Below are 20,964 nucleotides of genomic sequence, written 5' to 3'. Positions count from 1 at the left end.
GGCAACACTTTATGTGAAATGCTTTGAGGAGATAAATATAAAAGGAATATAGGCTACAGATTACAGGAAAAAAGAAATATTAAGCTTACTCTACCATAAAGGGCCTATTTACCATAACTAGAGTTTTTTCTCTTATGCTAAAATACACCTAAAACTTTGTATATGTGCTAAATAAAATAAAGGTTCATCCATTTTTACTGAGAGATTAACAAAGTAATTACTAAGAGAGTAACAGTAATTGCTGAACACTGATTAAAGATTAAACTATTAAGATGAGAAAATCAGCAATAAGAACCTACTGTCTTTGGCTGCTGATTCACTTTTTTATCTTCTAGATCCTTGAATTTTGTTCGAAAAGAGACCATTTTCTCCTGAAGTTCTGGGGTACACAGTTCATACACATCCAACATAAGAGGAAATTTAACATCCTATATACAAACCAAAAAGAAAGAGTATGTGTAAACACCCTTATAAAGGTACTTATTTAAAATATCTATCATACTTTTACAGTAGTACTTTCATAATTCAAATGAAGTTGAAAATAAAATTCATAAAAATCACTTGGAAATCTATGCAGCTGAAAACATCATAGTGCTTATTTTCAATGTGGGCCCAACTTTTTTTTTTTTTTTTAAATAGGCTCCATGCCCAGTGTGGGGCTTGAATTCACAACCCTAAGATCAAGAATCGCGGGGCACCTGGTTGGCTCAGTTGGTTAAGCACCTGTCTTCGGCTCAGGTCATGATCCCAGGGGTCCTGGGATCAAGTCCCACATCAGGCTCCCTGCTCAGTGGGGAGTCTGCTTCTCCCTCTCCCTCTGCCTCCTCCTCCGCCCTGCTCATGCTCTGTCTCTGTCTCTCACTCTCTCTGTAAAATACATAAATAAAATCTTAAAAAAAAAAAAAAGATAAAGTCGCATGCTCTACTGACTGAGCCAACCAGGCACCCCTGGTTCTAACTTTTTAAGATTAAAAAAATTTATTTAGCTTTTTTTTCCAATTAAACCCAAGACTCTGACCACAGAAGAGTTACCAAATTTATATGACAAAAGAAGCATTTCAGAAACAGAGCACATCAGTTGCTGTGAAAATAATGGATACCTAAAACTGACAATGGAATCAATTTAAAAATGGGGTCACTTAATGACTTTTTGTAATTTGAAATACACCTTTACAAAGAAATAATAGTGATACAGTTCAAAACTATTATTAATACATAAAGTTAACAATTGTAAACACTCCAACTACATTTAACCTTATCATATAACAGTAAGTATATCTGAAATTGTATTATGAATTTCAGCTCAAGAGGACAGAATTACATATACCTCTCCCAGGGATCACGGACTGTGGATATGTAGCAGAGCTACAGTTCTACAAAACAGCTACATCATAACGCTGCCTCTTACTCAAGAGATTACAGCTACCGCACTGGAGAGTACAGCATGCCTCCTACCCCATACTCCCATCATCTAAACCTGCTGGGTCAGTATCTGTGGAGTTGAGGATCTGGTCTAGAGCATTATTTCTAGGGAGTGGAGGGCATCCATCAGAACTAATTGTGAATCTTATGAAAAATTTTTAGGACTTCAGGCCCTACTTAATCAAATGCTAGGGGTGGGCTGGTAGTGAAAGTCAGGCATGTGTATGATTTAAAATAAAAAGGACAGGGGCGCCTGGTGGCTCAGTCAGTTACGCGTCTACCTTCAGCTCAGGTCATGATCCCAGAGTCCTAGGATCAAGTCCCACATGGGGCTCTTAATCAGCAGGGAGCATGCTTCTCCCTCTGCCTCCTGCTCTCCCTGCTTGTGCATGCTGTCCCTCTCTCTGACAAACAAACAAACAAACAAAAAAAGAACCACTTGTCTAATGTTAATAACTTCCCTACTTATAATATTTCAAAGAAAGTTTATCCCTAAAGGAAGAAAGAAATCTACTGTGAATTAGGGATTGCCATCAAAGAATTACAATATTTTATACTGAAGTTCATTACTAACCTTAAGAACTTTAGCATTCACAGATTCCTTCTCTTTATAAAAAAATCGAACCATCTGAATTGTCAAGTAAGCAGGTAGTCGGCTGATCTTAGACTGAGGGGAAAAAAAATGCAAGAAATCCTATCACATGCAAATACCACAGAAGTTTTTAATGCTTGGTTTGGGAAAAAAACAAAGATTGGGTAAAATTAACTAACTGGAAACCTTTCATCAAAATGGATTCAAATTCAAAAGGAATGAAAAACTTACAGATTTGATATATAAAGCATTTCTTTGCAATGTTGGAGACTGTTTAGTGATTTCTTCCTGAAGTCGCTAAAAAAAGAACATAACAGAAGACCAAACATTTTTAGTTTTAAAGAATTTTTTCTGCAATACAGAATCACACTTTTTTTTTAAAGTAAGCTCTACAGCCAAAGTGGGGCTTGAACCGATGACCTCGAGGATCAAGAGTTGCATGCCAGCCAGGTGCCCCTAGAATCACACTTTTAGTTCTTTTAAAAATTAGTACTCCTCAGTAGACAATATACATCAATGGATTCATGCCACTGAAAAATAATTTCAATGAAGACAATGTAGGAAGGCTTTTAGATATGATTCAGTTCTTAAAAGGTATCAATTTATACTGGTGTGAACTCCTCAGAATGTAAATAATGTTTGAAGTTTTAAATTGTGACCCAAATGTTGCTCAGATTCTGAGTTTACACTGTATTTTATATAACATAAAAAAGCCTTCAGGGCTTCTGCTTACATACAGATTATTAGAATACTCATACAGGAGGACAATTATGAGAATGTAGGAAACCCCTGTTCTTTATCCTTTATGTATAAAAGGCTTCTAGAACCAATTATTCTCAAATTTGAGAAAAGTCATCACAAAGAAAACCTGTAAATCTAACAAATGTAGAAAAGCCTTTAGCCACTATACATATCTTAACCATCATGTCTGCCTTTCCATTTTTTATAGCCTATGTGACACTGAACAAGACAGTTATCCCCTCTGGGCACCATATGGAAATGATGATAATATCTATATATCATAGTGCTGTTGTTAGAACTACATAAGTTAGTACATGTAAAAAAACATGGACAACCATTTGGCATATATTCTACATTTAATGAACATAAGCTACTATTTCTAATATTAAAAAAAGCACTACTAATGTGCTCTGCTTTGTAAGAACATTAATACACAAGAAATTACAGTTAAAAATTTACTGTTAATGTTCACTATAAGCATGTTACTTGTGTAAAAAATTTTTTTTTAGTTTTCAGAAAGTACTAATCTCATTACAAAAGGAATCACCGTGTAGCTTTTTAACATTTAATCAAGTTTGTTCAACAGCAAAAAGGTAAAGAAATATGGAGCCAAATTACTCTAGAATAATCAGAACAAATGATGATAAAGCATCTAAACAATGGGCAAGACAATACATCTCATAAATACATGCTTCTCAAGAACACGTATCTGGTGTGATGTTATTCATCAGGTAAGCTATACATATTATCACCAATCCACTATCACCTAGAAGCTCCAAGTACATTTAGCTTTTCTGGAATTTTATAAAATTATGAAGAAAAAATACCATCCTGAAGAGTCCCTGCCAAAACATTCCATTCAATACTCTCCAATTACATTTATGCTTCATGTTCTGATGTCCTGAAACTTGCACGTCATAATTTGTTATAGGACTCTTAGTGGTTAGCCATTATTTTTAAACTTTTAAAATGAACTTCTCTTAAAAGCCAGTATGCCTCACTACACTCCCCCCCAGTATCACAGGACAGAGAATATTACTTTCTCTCTTTGCCTCTTATGTCTGTATTTACCAACCACTCCCCTAACTGATCTTACCCCAAACTGTAGATGGGAACTCCCTGATGACAAATTATCTTGTTTATCAATGCACTCCCTGCCCCAATTCATTGCCTATCCTTCAAAACATGTACATATTTCCCAAACCATATCAAAGTACTAAATTAGCAAGCAAAACTGTTGTATTTTATCAATCTGCTCATGAAAGTGCATTCTGTAGTATGAAAATGGGGAAAGAGTACTAACTGGCGAATGAAGAGAATCAAGTTCTAGACCCAGCTCTGCGACAAAGCAATGAAGTCACTTACATTCCAGGGCCTCAGGTGCAATACTGGTGCAAAGGCAGAGGGCCTACGTGGCCTGATTTACACAGTACAATCCCAGTTTATACCTCATTATTACCAGTAACTTCTCACTATAATACCCTCAGAGGCCTCCTGCAAGCCTCTGGTCACAACACTTCTGTCAACCTATCAATACACAACCTTGTGTCATGTATGTTTCTATTTAATGACAACTCATTGTCTTCACAGCCAACTATACTATAACCCATCCCTAAATGAAGCTTATCTATCAAACATTATTTTCTCCTTAAGGCTTATCTAATAAACATTCACACACAACCTTCTCAGGCTTAGAACACTAGACAGCACTTCAGCACTATGCCTGAAGGCCATTTTAAACAGCAAATCAACAAAAAGCACAAAATTGCAGAAAGTTGTGGTACTAAAATTACAGTAAAAGGACACTTGTTAACAGTATGAGCTGAAACAAGAAGGCAGAGCATCACTTTTTTGGACCTCCGGGGAGACTGTGTCTAGCAACTCAAAATTTTTGCCACTCGGAACATGTCTACAAATGACCATGAAAGCACCAAGTACTGTTGTTACAGTTACAAATAAATTTTAGCAAGTAGATGCACCTGCAAATACAGAATCTATTTATAATGAGGATCAACTGTAATTGATCTTACCAATTTAAGTCCTGTAAAAAGATACTTGACTTCTTGATTGATAAAACAGCTAAGTTGAAGCTGATTTTCCTTTCCTTTAGTGACCTCTTCTTCTTCAGATTCTGTACATTTCATGCTTTGAGAAATAAGATAAGGAATATACCAACAGGTAATCAATCTGCTATAATATAATAAATTATATGTTGAATAAAATAAATTATCCTAATGGTATTAATAGCATCAATATTTGCAAATGATATCTGATAAAGGGTTAGTATCCAAAATATATAAAGAACTTATATGACACCAAAATAATAATAATAATTAAAAAATGGGCAGAAGACATAAAGAGAACAGACATTTCTCCAAAGACATATAGATGACCAACACTTGAACAGACGCTCAACGTCACTCATCATCAAGGAAATGCAAATCAAAACCACAATGTCAGGCGCCTGACATTGTGGCTCAGTTGGTTGAGCGACTGCCTTCGGCTCAGGTCATGATCCTGGAGTCCCAGGATCGAGTCCCACGTTGGGCTCCCTGCTCGGCAGGGAGTCTGCTTCTCCCTCTGACCCTCCTCCCTCTCATGCTCTCTCTCTCTCTCTCTCTCAAATAAATAAATAAAATCTTTAAAAAAAAAAACAAACCACAATGTCACCTCACACCTGTCAGAATGACTAAAATCAAAAACACAAAAAACAAGCGTTAGGGCCCCTGGGTGGCTTAGTTGGTTAAACATCTGACTCTTGATTTCAGCTCAGGTCATGATCTTGGAGTTGTGAGATTGAGCCCCATGTCAGGCTCCGCCACTGGACATGGAGCCTACTTAAGATTCTCCTTCTCCCTCTCCCCCACAACCTCTCTCTCCCTCTTTAAAAAAAAAAAAATCAAGTGTTGGTGAGGATATAGGAGAAAAAGGAACCCTCATGCACTGTGGGTGGGAATGCAAACTGGTGCAGCCACTCTGGAAAACAGTATGGAGTTTCCTCAAAAAATTAAAAATAGAACCCCCTTGAAAAATTAAAAATAGAACTACCATATGATCCAGTAATTCCACTACTAGGTATTTACCCAAAGAATACAAAACACTAACATGAAAAGACATATGCACCCCTATGTTTATTACAGCATTATTTACAATAGCCAAATTATGGAAGCAACCGAAGTGTCCATCAATACATGAATGGATAAAGATCACATGGGGGGGTATATACAATGGAATATTATTCAGTCATAAAAAAGAATGAAATCTTGCTATTTACAACAACATGGATGGATCCAAGGTGTATAATGCTAAGTGAAATAAGTCAGAGAAAGACAAATACCATACGATTCCATTCTCAACAAGAATGAAGGAGGTGGGTGGGGGATGAGTGAAATAGGTGATGGGGATTAAGAGTACACTGACTGTGATGAGCACTGAGTAATGTATGGAACTGTTGAATCATTATATTGTATATCTGAAACTAATATAACACTGTATATTAACTATACTGGAATTAATAAAATTAATAGCATCGTTCATTGGTATTTTAAATATTTTGGTTTCCCACATTTGTTTCAACATACTTTAAAGTGCTTCATGTACTTACCAACAATATGAGTAATGAATAATAAAAGGATAAACTCTAAACAAATATAAGTTGGTACTTACACAGTCTTAAAATGGTTGTAACACAAAGATATATAAACAGAAATCTTCCAGTTTCTACCCATGACCTAGAAAATAGTCCTCCTCTGAATTCACGTTTTATGAATTGGTTTAATCTCATGTATATAATCTGGCTGATATACTGTTTCATACAATTAAAAATTAATTCCCTATGAAGTGAATTAATGAGGCTGACTCTGCTAAAGATATTCTTAGGAAAAAATAATACCCTTAAAGTGTACATTTACCTGAACTTTAGGATTACTCTGATGGGGTATTTTTCCAAATTCCTAAGTTTCATTTTATCTTTTAGGCATAAATGCCTCTGAAGATTTTTTCTACATACCCCACCCACCACTCCAATCAGTCAACAATGCTACTGATACCAATTCACTTCTAGTAAGTTATGAGTAGTCTCTACAAATCTTGGCTCATAAGGATACGTAGTTTCAAACTCAACTCCGAAGAACTGATCAATTAAACTTTTCTTTTTAGACGGTGTCACTGCTGATGCAGATGAAGAATCTGTCTGCAAAAATTAAAATGAAATAAAAATTCCAATTTTACTTCATATAGGTACTAATGTATATTTTTCCTCACACAATCCAGTTTAGTAAATACATATTTAAGTTTTTTAAAATGTAATCCCTTTCTGTAAAATCCTTCTACTGTTCAAAAAAATTACCAAAAGACTACAGATGCTCAATAATATCAATTAAGTTTGGGGCGCCTGGGTGGCTCAGTTGGTTAAGCGACTGCCTTCGGCTCAGGTCATGATCCTGGAGTCCCTGGATCGAGTCCCACATCGGGCTCCCTGCTCAGCAAGGAGCCTGCTTCTCCCTCTGACCCTCTCCCCTCTCATGTGCTCTCTCTCTCTCATTCTCTCTGTCTCAAATAAATAAATAAAATCTTTAAAAAAAAAAAAATAATAATAATAATATCAATTAATTTTAATAAATAATACAATGAATTCAAGTGTCAGATGCAAGCTTTCAAATTCCAACTACAGACTGAGCATCTAAAGTATTCAAGTACATGTCTATTAGGATGAATTTATTTCAAGCTTTTGGGGCCGGGGGGTATACTTATCAAGGTATAATAAAAATCTATAATCAGGGCGCCTGGGTGGCTCAGTCGTTAAGCGTCTGCCTTCGGCTCAGGTCATGATCCCAGGGTCCTGGGATCGAGCCCCGCATCGGGCTCCCTGCTCGGCAGGAAGCCCGCTTCTCCCTCTCCCACTCCCCCTGCTTGTGTTCCTGCTCTCGCTGTCTCTCTCTGTCAAATAAATAAATAAAATCTTTAAAAAAAAAAAAAAAAAAAAAAAAAAATCTATAATCACAAACATGTGTCAATTACCTCTTTAACAGAATCATCCTCTATGGCTTCCAATTTCTGTTGCAATACGCGCATCATTTGTATCCAACATTCATTAGCATCCTGTAATTTAAAAATGACAAAGTAAATAATCCTGGCTGTTGATACTGTTTTATCTACAAAATCATTCCAGAAGAACTGCTGCTTCCTTAGGGAAGGGGAAGAAAGCTGTTTTTTTTTTTTTAATTTAAAAATATTAAGTCAAATTAGATATTATAGGATCTTCAAAACAATGAGGATTCCAGAATACTCATTCATTCAAGAGATGTTTACTGAGCTCCTCCTTGTGCTAACCACTGTTTATTTTTTTTATTATGTTATGTTAATCACCATACATTACATCATTAGTTTTTGATGTAGTGTTCCATGATTCATTGTTTGCGTATAATACCCAGTGCTCCATGCAGTACATGCCCTCTTTAATACCCATCACCAGGCTAACCCATCCCCCCACTCCCCTCCCCTCTAGAACCCTCAGTTTGTTTCTCAGAGTCCACAGTCTCTCATGGTTCGTCTCCCCGTCCAATTTCCCCCCCTTCATTCTTCCCTTCCTGCTATCCTCTTTTTTAGACACAGGAATAAACAGCATTAACCAAAACAGAAAAAGTTCTCAATGGGGACATAACCAAAATATAACAAATTCATCTAAAGAGAAGAGTTATGAATAAAAAAAAGCAATATGGGAGCAGAAAGTGATGAGGGGAAAGAAGTATGCTATTTCAATAGGATAGTCAAGAAAACTTCTGTGATGCCTTGACATTTGAGCTATGACACCTGAACGAGGTGAGGAAGCAACAAGCCATGCACTCATCTGAGAGCCAAAGAAATAAGAGCAAAGACCCTGCGAAAGAGGATACTGGAGGGTTTAAAAAATAACCAGGAAGCCAGTGTGTTTGAGAGCCAAAGAAGTAAGCAAGAGGGAGAGTGGCACATGAGGAGCTCAGATAGGGAGCCAGGAGCTAGATTACTCAGGACGGGGATAGAAAATCACTAGGAGGTAACGAACAAGGGACCAACATAATCCCATTTACATTTTATAAAGGACTCGGGAGGCTGTGTGGAGAAACACTGCAGAAGGACAAAAACAGAAGCAAGGTAATAGTTAACAGACTACTCTGGGCCAAAAACAATGATGCTGTCAACTAGAAAGGACTGATAATTGGGAGTATGTTTGGAAATACAAATAAACATGGTAAGTGTACAGCACCTAAGTTTTACATTTACAAAATGAAAACCACAGAACCTTGCCCTGTTTACCTGTTGAAGATATTGTCCTTGTTCACCCTTCTCTGCAAACTGTGGAAAAGCCATGTGCAAAAACTGCAGTAGAATAATAGGTGGAATACTAGAAGAAGTTTTATCCATGGAATCAAACAAATCTCTAAGGGCTTAAAAACAAAGCAAACACTGCTTTAATAAAAGAGTGACATATTTAATACATGTTACTGTAAATTAATTCTAGATTAATACAAACAAAAACTGCTGAGGAATATTTTTAAGCATATCTACTCCTTTTGTAGTTGTCAAATTCCCAATAAGAAAAAGATTTGTTTTTAAATCTTGAAGAACTGACCAGACTTTATAATGTAATCACTAACTATGAACAACTTCTGAGTCCTGCCCCTCAGTCTTTCTCTCCTTGCCAGCCTTTGTCTCCCAAACAAAGCAGGGCATATTCATTCACCAGAGAGAACACATAACCTCTGTCTAGGGATCAAACAGGCTAATGTTACTGCTCTGGTACTATGCCATTATCAGGCCATCAGGTCACCACTCTCAACCCACCTCCCTTTAAGCCTGTACTTGGTTCCCATCTACTCAACTCCTAAATTTTAAAATCTGTTAAACATACTTCCTGACTCTAGTGATAGCTAAAAACCTTCTTCAAAATCTTTCCTCCACTATCCTCTCTCATCTTCATAAATCTCATGGTCATAGACTCAGCCCTGCTCTGGGAGTTCAGAATACTTTTCCTCTGCTGACTTCCTAGGTATCACACCTTGCCCTTACTTCATGTACAGCAAAATTCTAGTCTAGCCTATCTTGACTTATTTTGTTAACTAATATGTGAAATGTTATCTACCATTATTATACAAACCGAAGTCCAGCAAATATTATATCTCAGCACAAAGCCAGTGTTTAATAAAATGTTCCCAAATAAGACAACTAAACATGGTGTTTAAAAATATTTTTGGGGGGCGCCTGGGTGGCTCAGTCATTAAGTGTCTGCTTTCGGCTCAGGTCATGATCCCAGGGTCCTGGGATCGAGCCCCGCATCGGGCTCCCTGCTCAATGGAGAGCCTGCTTCTCCTTCTCCCTCTGCAGCTCCCGCTGCTTGTGTGCATGTGTGCTGACAAATAAAAAAATCTTTAAAAAAAAATTTGGGGGGAGGGACAGCTAAAAATCACATTATCACTACCAATCTAATGTTTCTTAAAATAAAAAAGGCTAAATTGTAATGAACACTTTAAGGTACACATTACTCAAAATAAATGATTTAAGACTTAACATATCCCATAAACAGAGCATCTCAAAGTATTTCTTTAGTTTGAAATAAAGTCAAAAATGCACTCACTGTATATTAAAAGAAACTAGTAGGACATGACAACATGCAATCAATATGTGATCCTAAACTGGCTCCCAAAGCAAAAAAGAAAAACAACTTTATAATGGGCAATATTGGGTCAACTGCCAAAATTTAAGTAGTTTGTATTTTAGAGTACTTTATCCATGTTAAACTCCTAGATTTTGAAAAATGGTAATTTTCTTGTGGTTATGAATGTACTTATACTTGGGAAATACATACTGAAGTATTTAGGAATAAGACAGGATGTCTGTACCTTACTCTCAAATGGTTCAGAAAAAAAAGAACATGGTTATAGAGAATGATGAGCCAGATGTGACAAAAAGTTAATAACTGGTGAATTCTTGGAACTGTTCTTATAATTTAGCACAAACTAAAATTTAAAAATGAAGAACAGTATCTTTCATCCCTTCACTACAAGACTCATAGGATACTGGAGAATTGCTGAAATTCCGAGTTACTCTCAGATACACAAGCAATCAAGTAAACTAGATATAAGTGATCATATTTTTCTCATTAAAAACTTCAACAAATAAATCTTTCAGGAAACAAAGGTCAAAGGAAAATCTCTAACTCCAAATGACACAGAGAACCTACTGTTTATAGTATTACAAATTAACAGCTGACCACAATGAGATACCACTTCACACCCCTAGGCTGGCTATCATCAAAGACAGACAATACCGAGTATTATCAAGAGAAATTGGAACCCTCGTTCATGGGAGAAATATAAAATGATGCCAACTGCTTTGGAAAACAGTCTGGCAGTTCCTCAAAAGGTTAAATATAGTTACCATATGACCCAGCAATTCCACTCCCAGATACATACCCAAGAGAAATAAAAACATTATGTCCACAGAAATGCTTGCACAAGTTTTCAGCAATACTTGTAATAGTCAGAAAGTGGAAACCACCCAAATGTCTATCAGGGATGAAAGGACAAATGGAATGTGATATATCCACAACAGAATCTCATTCAGCAATAAAAAGGAATAAAGTACTAATACATACTACAATGTGAATGAACCTTGAAAACATTCTAAGTGAAAGAAGCCAGTCAAAAAAGACCACATACTGTATAATTCCATTTATGTCAAAAGTCTAGAATAGGCAAATATATGGAGACTGACAGTAGATTAGTGGTTGCATAGGGCTGGGAGTGGTGAGGAGAAAACAGGATGAGTGCTAAATGTTACAGTTTCTTTTTCAAGTTGATGAAAACTTTCTAAAATTGACTGTGGTGATGGCTGCATAGCTCCGCATATACTAAAAGACAATGAACTGTACACTTTAAGTGGGTAAATTATATGGGCTGTGAATTATATCTCAATAAAACTATTACCCCCTGCCCCAAAAAAGGCATGGCTATAAAAATACCCTATCGACCTAACCCTTAAGAGTATTCATTTGTAAAACTAGCCCAAAACAAATGGGGACAGAATACATGGTCCCATGTAATGAAGAAATAAGTTATTTCTAGCCTTTAAGAATTTCAGTTTCTCCTAATACCTCATTCATGATTTCCTTACACTAACACTCACTAAGACTCTCTCTTATAATGATTGCATCAACTACAATAAAACCTATCTCTGGATGTCCCCAGAGATATATTTTACTAACAGAACCTAAAGCCAAAATTAACTTTAATCCAAAAATATCCAGACTGTTTTTCAGAAAAGACAGACATCATTGGTTTATAATTTAACTAAGTCCTTAAGTTGCTTAAATATAAATACTCCAATTTTAATGAAATGATGTTTTACAAAACACATTTTGTAAACAGAAAGCTACTAAGCAGTGAGTGAAAAATAACATTTATTGAATACTACACTGTCCTGTCAAAAAAGGAGTATATTTAAGATACTGACCTGCAGTAATATACTGTGCTGAAGCCATTTCCCCTGAAGCTCTCAAGGCACCTGCATACCTGGGAACATTAAGGCAGAATTAAATAGGATTTAATTCATTCTGAAACTCAAAAGGGAAGAAACTAATTAAAAGAGCTTATGATGACACCCTCAACTGCAACTTTATCAGAGTTGTTCCCATCTTTCTATTTTCTTCTCTTCTGGTCTTATTCCCTTAAGCATGACATGGGTAAAAAAGGAACACTAAGAAAAAAAGGGAATTTAGATGAATGAAGCCTGTTTTAAATTCTTTCTCCTAACTTATTTAAAAAAAAAAAAAAATTTCCTGAAAACAATGTGAAACAAAAAAGTACACTCTTAATGTCCATTATTACAAATAAAATACACTTTCAGAAATAAAAAAAAGCCTTACATCAAAAACATTAAATCAAAGTCAATACACCTACATTCAGCATTAACTTGCTATGTAACATTAAATAAGGCACTTAATTTTCAAGTCCATCTGCTACCTATATACTGCAGTGTTTCTATTAAATGACTTCTAAATTCACTTTCAATTTATAATTCTCATTTAATTTACAACAGCACAAAGGACTGACCATCCAAAGGAAATAAACGATAGTATTCACTCATACAATGTCTTATGACATAGGATCAGAAATTATCATTCGGATAATATCAAACATTGAGAGGTAGAGGAATGATTGCCTATTCACTATGATTAAAACACCCACTGGAGGGACTAAAACGAAAGAGACTGAAATCAACCAAGACTGGCAAGAATGTGAAGCAACCAGACTATCCATACCATCAATAACATGGGTAAACTTCAAAGACCATGCTGAGTGAACTAATAAGCCAAACCAAAAATAAATTACATTCTGTACATTTAACTTCCAGAATGCACAAAACTATTAGGAGACTAGTAGCTGCTTGCAGAGTTGGGTGGTGAAGGGGACGAGGACTGGGAAAATGTACAAGTACAAAAACATCCTGGGGTGAGGGAAATGTTCTACAGTTTGTAAAATGGGTAACAGAGAATTTGCATTTATCAAAACTGATCACACCAAACACAAGATATTTGATATTTACTATATGTAAATATTTCGATTTCAAAAACAAAAAAACCTCTGCGCTAAGTAAGTAGAAAGAAAGAGGTCACAGAAAATATGTTAAGTTATATCCAATTAAGAAGTTCTGTTTTTCTTTTTCATTTATTTAGATCTTTTGGAAATTGCTATGACTCAAGTTTTTTTTTAATTTTTCAATATACAATTCATAATAATGTCTAAATTACATATGTTCATTTTAAAAAGTGAAAATCATAATAGTTTCCCACTCAGTTTACAACTACCTAAAAGGCATTTCTGAAGTTGAAATAAAGCACTAATAAAGCAAGTGTATCCCAAAAGATCAGTGAAGTATGTAATGACACACTGCTGCTGTTACCGATTCTCCTTCTAGTTACAGGGTGACATTGCTAAGTAACTATTCCTGCATTTATGGCAAAGGCTACACTAATGAATTATCTTTTTTTAATAACTGAGAATGGAAAATCATGAGTGATTTAATACCATCCCCCCCACAAAAACTCTCGTTACACCAACATTTAATTCCTAAGTAAGATAAAACCATCCAATAAACCAAGTAACATTAACAATTGAACTTTACAAAGAAAAACTGTTAGAAAGGAGGAACTGACAAGAGTACTGAGAAATATAACAGAAATACTGAGAGGATTTACAGACCCCCCCCCCAAAGAAAAAAAGAGTACCTTTTCTAGTCTTTATCAAGTCAATAATATGTAAAAATTAAGTAATGATATAGAAAATCTGAATATAATTCATCAACTTAATGTCTATTAATACTTTATCACCTACAAAAAGAGTATGCCTTGACTTTTCTATCATCTGTGAAATATTCACATCAATCATACATCAGCTCAACACAAACATTCATCAACAGAAAAATGGGTAATTATTTGGTAGTACAGTGTACAGTGGTACACTATATAGCATGAACATGAATGAACTACAACTACACACAAAAATAATGAGCTAGACCCAAATGAACACAATCTAGGTTTCTGCTCATAAAGAGTTCCAAATAGGCAAAATTAATCTATGAGGTTAAAAGTCACACTAGTATTAACAATTTTGAACAGAAAGGTGGAGTAGCGATAAGGAAGGGAGAGTCATGAGGGGATTTTTAGAAGCTGATACGGTTCTGTTTGTGTTGGTTACACAGATGTGTTCACTCTGGGATAATCTGTTCGTACACTTTTCTGTATGTTAATGCCTATATGTCAATAATTAAAAACAAATTTGGGGTCAAAAGGAAGAGATTTTATAGTGTTTAAAAAAAAAAAACCTGAACAGCCTTATCTAATGAATAGGGAATAGAGGCAAAAACTCAAAACTAAGTACTTTCATTAATACACAAGAACAAATAAATGACCTAAGCATACAACTTAAGAAAATAAAGCAGCCTAAGGAAAACAAATAAATCAATACAAAAGTAGGATGAATCAGACAATGAAAAGAAGTGGATGAATAAATCTAATAGCTGATTTCTGTCAAAAATAAAATATACAAACCTCTGGCAAGATAATCAAGGGGAAATTTATATATATAAATTTCTATATATATAGCAAATAAGAAATGAAAATGGGGGAAAATACAGGTCCAAAATAGAGAACTCTTATGCTAAAATATCTTAAAGACATAAGGACAAATTCATAGGAAAACAAATTTTAAAAACTAACTCTAAAAGACACAGAAAATGTACCTTTAAAATGCAAAAAAAAAAAAAAAAAAAAAGGCTGGGTCCAACCAATTTTATAGTGAAGTTCTATCAAGAACAGATCATTCCTATACAAATTTGAAAATGCAAGTAGAATAGCAACCTAGTAATTGCTAATGAAAAACTATGTGGTACTTACCAAGAGGTGCGTTGCCAATCTCCAGTAAGATAAAAATATGGCCATGAGATGCTGTCTTTTGTAAGTAATTCATAGAATTTAAGGGTAATTTTTATTATATACACTTTAAGTTCTAAATTCAGAACTCCTACATTATCATGAGGTTCCACTATTGGGCAGCATCAAGCAAACCAGGTTTTACCTGCAGCTCTGGTTCTTGGCCCTCATTACCTCTTCAGCTAACCCAATCTACTTTCCTTCTAGCCTTTATAAAATACATCCCACTCTCCAGAATCTGCCAAATAAAAATCCTTAAGTATTTAAGGATGAGCTTCAGCATCACCAGCTATAAAACACCTTCCATGGAAATTTTCTTCTTTCATTCCTATTTTATCAGTTAATGCCATTTTTCCAAAGACATACAACCCATCCATGTCCTCTTGTATTAAGTTAGTTTAGTACAAGGGTTTCCAACCTCTTATAAAAACTTAGCATTCAAAAAAGACTTCATCTGGTTTCAAGAAAACTCAATCAACAGGATGAAATCTCCCCTGCTTATACAAAACTCAGAGAAATAACTCCAAAACATGAAAGAGTTCTCTTTGGAATAGAAGCTAGAAGGTATCCCAGATGAAAAAAGTACAGAGGAAGTCCTGGAAGAAAGACAAGTCTGTGCCAAGTAGCTACCTTCTAGGGCAGGGAGCTGCCCAGCAAGCTGCTCATTAGATCATTTGCAATTGGGACATAAGGAAGAGAAAGTTGTTACCTAAGTACACAATCTTCAAACAAATGAGAGATCAATCCTTACATCTAAAGAGAACCAAGTTAAAATTGAAAGGACCAAATTGGCGGGGGGGGGGGGGGGGAGAGTGTTTAAATAAGAGTAGTCAGAGCCTCGGAGAAATAAAAGCAGGAATCATCCAAAATTAAGAACAGGAGATTAGAGAAAGGAAGGCTGTGATAAATAAGCAGCTGTGAAACAAAGCTAATGTACAAATCAGTGAAATGTAAAACAGAACTAAGGCACTCTCCTGGAACACAGCACATAAAAATTTTAAAAAAGTGCAAAGAAAAAAAAGAAACATGAAAAATAGATCCAGAAATTCTATTACTGAGAATATTATGGAAGTTATATAAAATAGAGAAGCATTTTCTCAAGAAATAACAATCAAGAATGTCCACAGTTTAGGACAAGAGTCCTTAGAATCAAAGTGCTCATTCAGGACACCTGGGTGGCTCAGTCAGTTAAGTGTCTGCTTTCGGCTCAGGTTATGATCCCAGGGTCCTGAGACAGAGCCCCACATTGGGCTCCCTGCTCAGCGGGGAGTCTGCTTCTCCTTCTGCCCCTCTCCCCACTCATGCGCTCTCTCTCTCAAAAAATAAAATCTTAAAAAAAAAAAGAAAAGAAAAAAGTGCTCACTCAGCACTAAATAAGATAAATGAAAGAAAACCCCACACTTACCCTGTTGGAAAACTGAAAAACAAAAATAAAGAAAAAAATCCTAAAAGTTATTAACAGAAAAGAGTAAGAAATGAAACTGATATTAGATCTCTCATCAGTAACTATGGGCACACGAAAATAGTGGAGAAATAACTATAAACCTCTGAGGAAGTCACTTTGACTTTAACATTTCCCATCAAAGCAGTTCTCAAACAGTACCAAACTTGACAGCCTTTCTCAATGCAATTAAGACTAAGTGCCTGGAAGACAGAGCCTGTGTCTTGTACACTAATTACATCAGCTACAATCCAGGCAACTGACAAGTATTCATTTCAGAGAAATTTAGAAAACTTTCAGTTACTCTCAGGTTTCTGCAAAATCCTTTCTCCTCTCTACTGCTCAGTTCTATCAAAGCATTTCCCAAACCACTAAAGAAAAAAAAAATCAACATTCATAAAGCTGGCTAAGAATCCAAATTGCAGTTTACAATTCTACCCTACATTAAGAAATGGCAATGTATATACCAAGGCAGTTGTAATAAATTTAGTCAGACTTAAGTTATATATTTTAAGTTACATATTTATACTCACTGAGGAGAAGGGATTCTCATTTATAGACCGTTTCATAGGCTATCAAAACATGGATAATTATTTATTCTTTTTTCTTTTGTATAATGGTATAAAAGTTTTACTTCTTTGTAAAACCATTACTCACTAGCATTAGGACAAATCAATACAAATCAATGTATTTATTTCCAAACTAGAATTAAGAGTCCAGAAATAAATCTTATTACATACATCATATGGTCAAATGAATTTCAATGAATGTGCTAGGGCAATTCCACAGGGAAAAGAGTAGTCTTCAACAAATGGTACTCAAAAAACTGGATAGCTATTTGCAAAAGAATAGGACGGGATATCAACTCCCCACTATACATAAAAATTAACTGAAAATGGATCAGAGACTTAAATTTAAGAGCTAAAACTATATAGCTCTTAAAAAAACAGTAGTAAATATTTATGACCTAGGATTAGGTAATGGTTTTATACATAAAATACACACACACACAAGAGAAAAATTAAACTAATTAAAAAATAAAAACTTTTTTGTTACAAAACAATAACATCAAGTGAAGACAACTCACAAAATGAAAGAAAATATTTATGAATTATCTATCTGAAAAAGGACTTGTATCCAGAATATATAAAGAACACTTATAATTGAATAATAAAAAAGAGGAACCATTTAAAACACAGGCAAAGGATTTAAACATTTTTCCAAAGAAGATATACAAGCCAGTAAGCACATGAAAGGATGCTCAGCATCACTAGTCATTATGTAAATGCAAATGACAACTACAATGAGAGACCATTTTACCCTTAGGATGACTATAATCAAAGACATACAATAACAATATTGGCATGGAGGTGGAGAAATTAGAACTCCCTTACAATGGTGGTGAGAACAGAAAATGGTGCCTAGCAGTTTGGCAGCTCCTCAAAATGCTGTTTAACATAGTTACTATATGGCCAAGCAAGCCACTCATAACCAAAAGAAATGAAAACTGGTCTGCACAAAAACTTGTCCTTGAATGTTCACAGTAACGTTACTCAAAGGAGATACAAAATGGAAACAAATCAAATGTTTATCAACAGATGAACAGATTAACAAAATGTAGTATGTCCATTAATACTGGAATATTATTCAGACATAAAAAGGAAAGAAGTACTGATACATACTACAACATGACTATACCCAGAAAATATTATGCGAAGTAAAAGAAACCAGTCACAAAAAGTCACCCACTGTATGATTCCATTTATATGAAATGTCCAGAATACGCAAATCTCTAAGACAGAAAGTAGATAAATGGTTGCTCGCTTCAGCAGCACATATACTAAAATTGGTTGCCTAGAGCTGGAGGTGGGAAGGGTAAAATGAGTGACTGCTTGTGAACATAAGGTTTCTTTCGGAGGGGAAGAAAAGAACCTAAAATTAGACTGTGGTGACCGGCTGTACAACCTTTTGAATAAAGACCATTTAACTGAATACTTTAAATGGATGAATTGTACAATAAATGAGTATCTCAGTAAAGCTGCTAAAAAATTATACACACATTTATACACAAAACACTATTCATCCAAATGTGAGTCTCCCTTACCCACCAAAAGGACTCACAACGTTTATCTCCTGTCTTACCTTTTAAGGGCATCTTTGAGTTCAGGCACAGAACGAATACACTGAACTGTAGCATTCATGTAACAAGTGTTGCCAAGGTTTGTCAATCCACATGGTAATTCCATCTGATAAAGACAAGGATTAACACATTTTTATAAAATGACATAGCATATATAAAATCACTAAAGTTCACACTTTGAAGTATAATTTACCAACTCATACCAATTTATTCCAACTTTACCCAAAAGTAACAATGTTTTATACTCCTAACAGAAATGTTCACTTGCATTACGTTGAGAAACATTCTGTGTTTTAATTCCCTTCTCAAAAATAGTAAGTGATCAATCAAATCAGTCTTGGCCCCCGCCTCTCTGAAGGGTTATCATTAGAATGGGGTAACAAAGTATACATAGAAACACTTCAAAAAATGAAAATAATACTATAAAAATGCTAGATGGTAAAAAAATAACATTTGACAAGTGTGTGCTGACCAGTTTTCTAAACCAATGTTGCAGTTAAAGATAAATTGTATGTATTTTCAGCAAAGTTTTAAGACTTTTAACATCCCAGCATTTAAACTACTTATCCTCTATAAGCCTCTTTTCCCATAATAGCACTGTTAGCACTGCCCAATACTTATTAAAGACACTGACTGATTTTACACTGACAAGGACTCCTCAAAAGCCAATTTCAAAAATAAAACCTTTTACTTCTAAAAACATACATATTGGGGAGCCTCAGATCAGGCTCCACACTCAGTGTGGAGTCTGCTGGAAATTCTCCCTCTCCCTGTCCCCTCCCAACTCACGCATGCGCTCTCTCAAAATAAATAAAATCTTTAAAATAAACAAAAACATACACCTTGATATTGCCGATTAAATCTTCAAAACACTTATTTTTTTTAAGATTTATTTATTTTAGGGAGAGAGTGTGTGCACTTGAGCGGAGGGAAGGGGCAAAGGGAGAGGGAGAGAATCTCCAGCAGACTCCTCTCAGAGGTGGAGCCCATCACAGGGCTTGATCCCACGACCCTGAGATCATGACCTGAGCCGAAATCAAGAGTCAGACACTTAACCGACTAAGCTACCCAGGTGCCCCAAATCTTTAAAACATTTAGATGCTACTGTCTGAAAGGCATCTTGGTACCTGTAGCAATCAAATATATAAAACGTGGTATATCTTACCGCAGATGCTAACTGTTCTTCTGTCATGTCTTCTACAAAGACAGTTTTAGCTGAGGGTTCCTCAGGAAGAGCATCTGCTGACCCCATCATTAGTAGAGTCATTCCCTGTTTTAAAAAAAATTTAATTTCATAAAAATGCTCAAAAGTTGATAATGTTTATGTCTAATGAAAGAAGCCAGACACAGAATAATAAAACATATTGTATGCTTATATTTGCCAGAAAAGGTAAATCTAGAGAGACACAAAGTAGACTGGGGATTGCTAGGGCTAAAGGTGGGAAGAGGGAGTGACTTTAAACAGACACCTATTATTTTCTGGGGTGATGGAAATGTTCTAAGATTGTGGTGAAGGTTACACAATCTTGTCAATATACTAAAAATCACTAACAGTTAAAAAAAAAAAAGTACTGAGGTGGCTGCTCCAGGCCAGAGGTCACCTGCTTATATGCAAAGGGGCACAAGGAAACTTTTCAGAATGGTGGATCTTCTGTATCTTGATTGTGTGGTGGTGGTTACGTGACTGTATTAAACTAACGAAATCCAAACTGTACACAAAAAATAGGTGAATTTTAATCCATATAAATTATACTTTAATGAAGCTAGGGGAAAAATAAATACTGTCACAAAGACAGCTGAGAATGCTACAATATTGGAGGGGAGGGAATTCTCGAAATGATCATTAACATTTAGTGGAATCACTTCTCCCTGTAACAAACAAAATGCAGATAGTGTTCTTTCTGTGAATGTCTATTGTATAACTGTAACAATTATTTACAAATGAATAGAATTATTTTGAGCACCAAACCCTCCATTATTGGAAAACATCACATCAAACACATAAATTAGCTCAAAATATCCAATTTTATAATTCTACATTATTAACCTAAGGGAATATTCATATTCAACACATATGTAACATTCCATACAACAGAAAAACAATGAAGAAGACACTGTCCCCTAAATCACATAATCCTGAAATGTTAACAATATCTTACTCT

General features: G+C 35.3%; 1 protein-coding gene across 2 annotated transcripts in view; it reads right to left on the bottom strand.

The window, feature by feature from the left end:
• The window catches only part of USP14 (ubiquitin specific peptidase 14), a 44,456-nt gene that overhangs the window by 10,543 nt on the left and 12,949 nt on the right, over positions 1-20,964 (bottom strand). The window contains exons 3-12 of one of the 2 annotated variants that reach the window (XM_078060552.1): positions 19,968-20,072; positions 18,805-18,908; positions 12,245-12,303; positions 9,050-9,180; positions 7,775-7,855; positions 6,862-6,947; positions 4,786-4,900; positions 2,246-2,311; positions 1,997-2,089; positions 300-428 (exon numbers count right to left, since the gene is read on the bottom strand). In XM_078060552.1, the coding sequence (XP_077916678.1) occupies positions 300-428; positions 1,997-2,089; positions 2,246-2,311; positions 4,786-4,900; positions 6,862-6,947; positions 7,775-7,855; positions 9,050-9,180; positions 12,245-12,303; positions 18,805-18,908; positions 19,968-20,072 (969 nt within the window). The remainder of the gene's footprint in view (positions 1-299; positions 429-1,996; positions 2,090-2,245; positions 2,312-4,785; positions 4,901-6,861; positions 6,948-7,774; positions 7,856-9,049; positions 9,181-12,244; positions 12,304-18,804; positions 18,909-19,967; positions 20,073-20,964) is intronic. The other variant, XM_078060553.1, reaches the window with a different exon arrangement.

This window comes from Halichoerus grypus, chromosome 13, assembly GCF_964656455.1.
Source record: "Halichoerus grypus chromosome 13, mHalGry1.hap1.1, whole genome shotgun sequence".
Taxonomy (NCBI): Eukaryota; Metazoa; Chordata; class Mammalia; order Carnivora; family Phocidae; genus Halichoerus; species Halichoerus grypus.
This window is presented reverse-complemented; position numbering and strand designations above follow the sequence as displayed.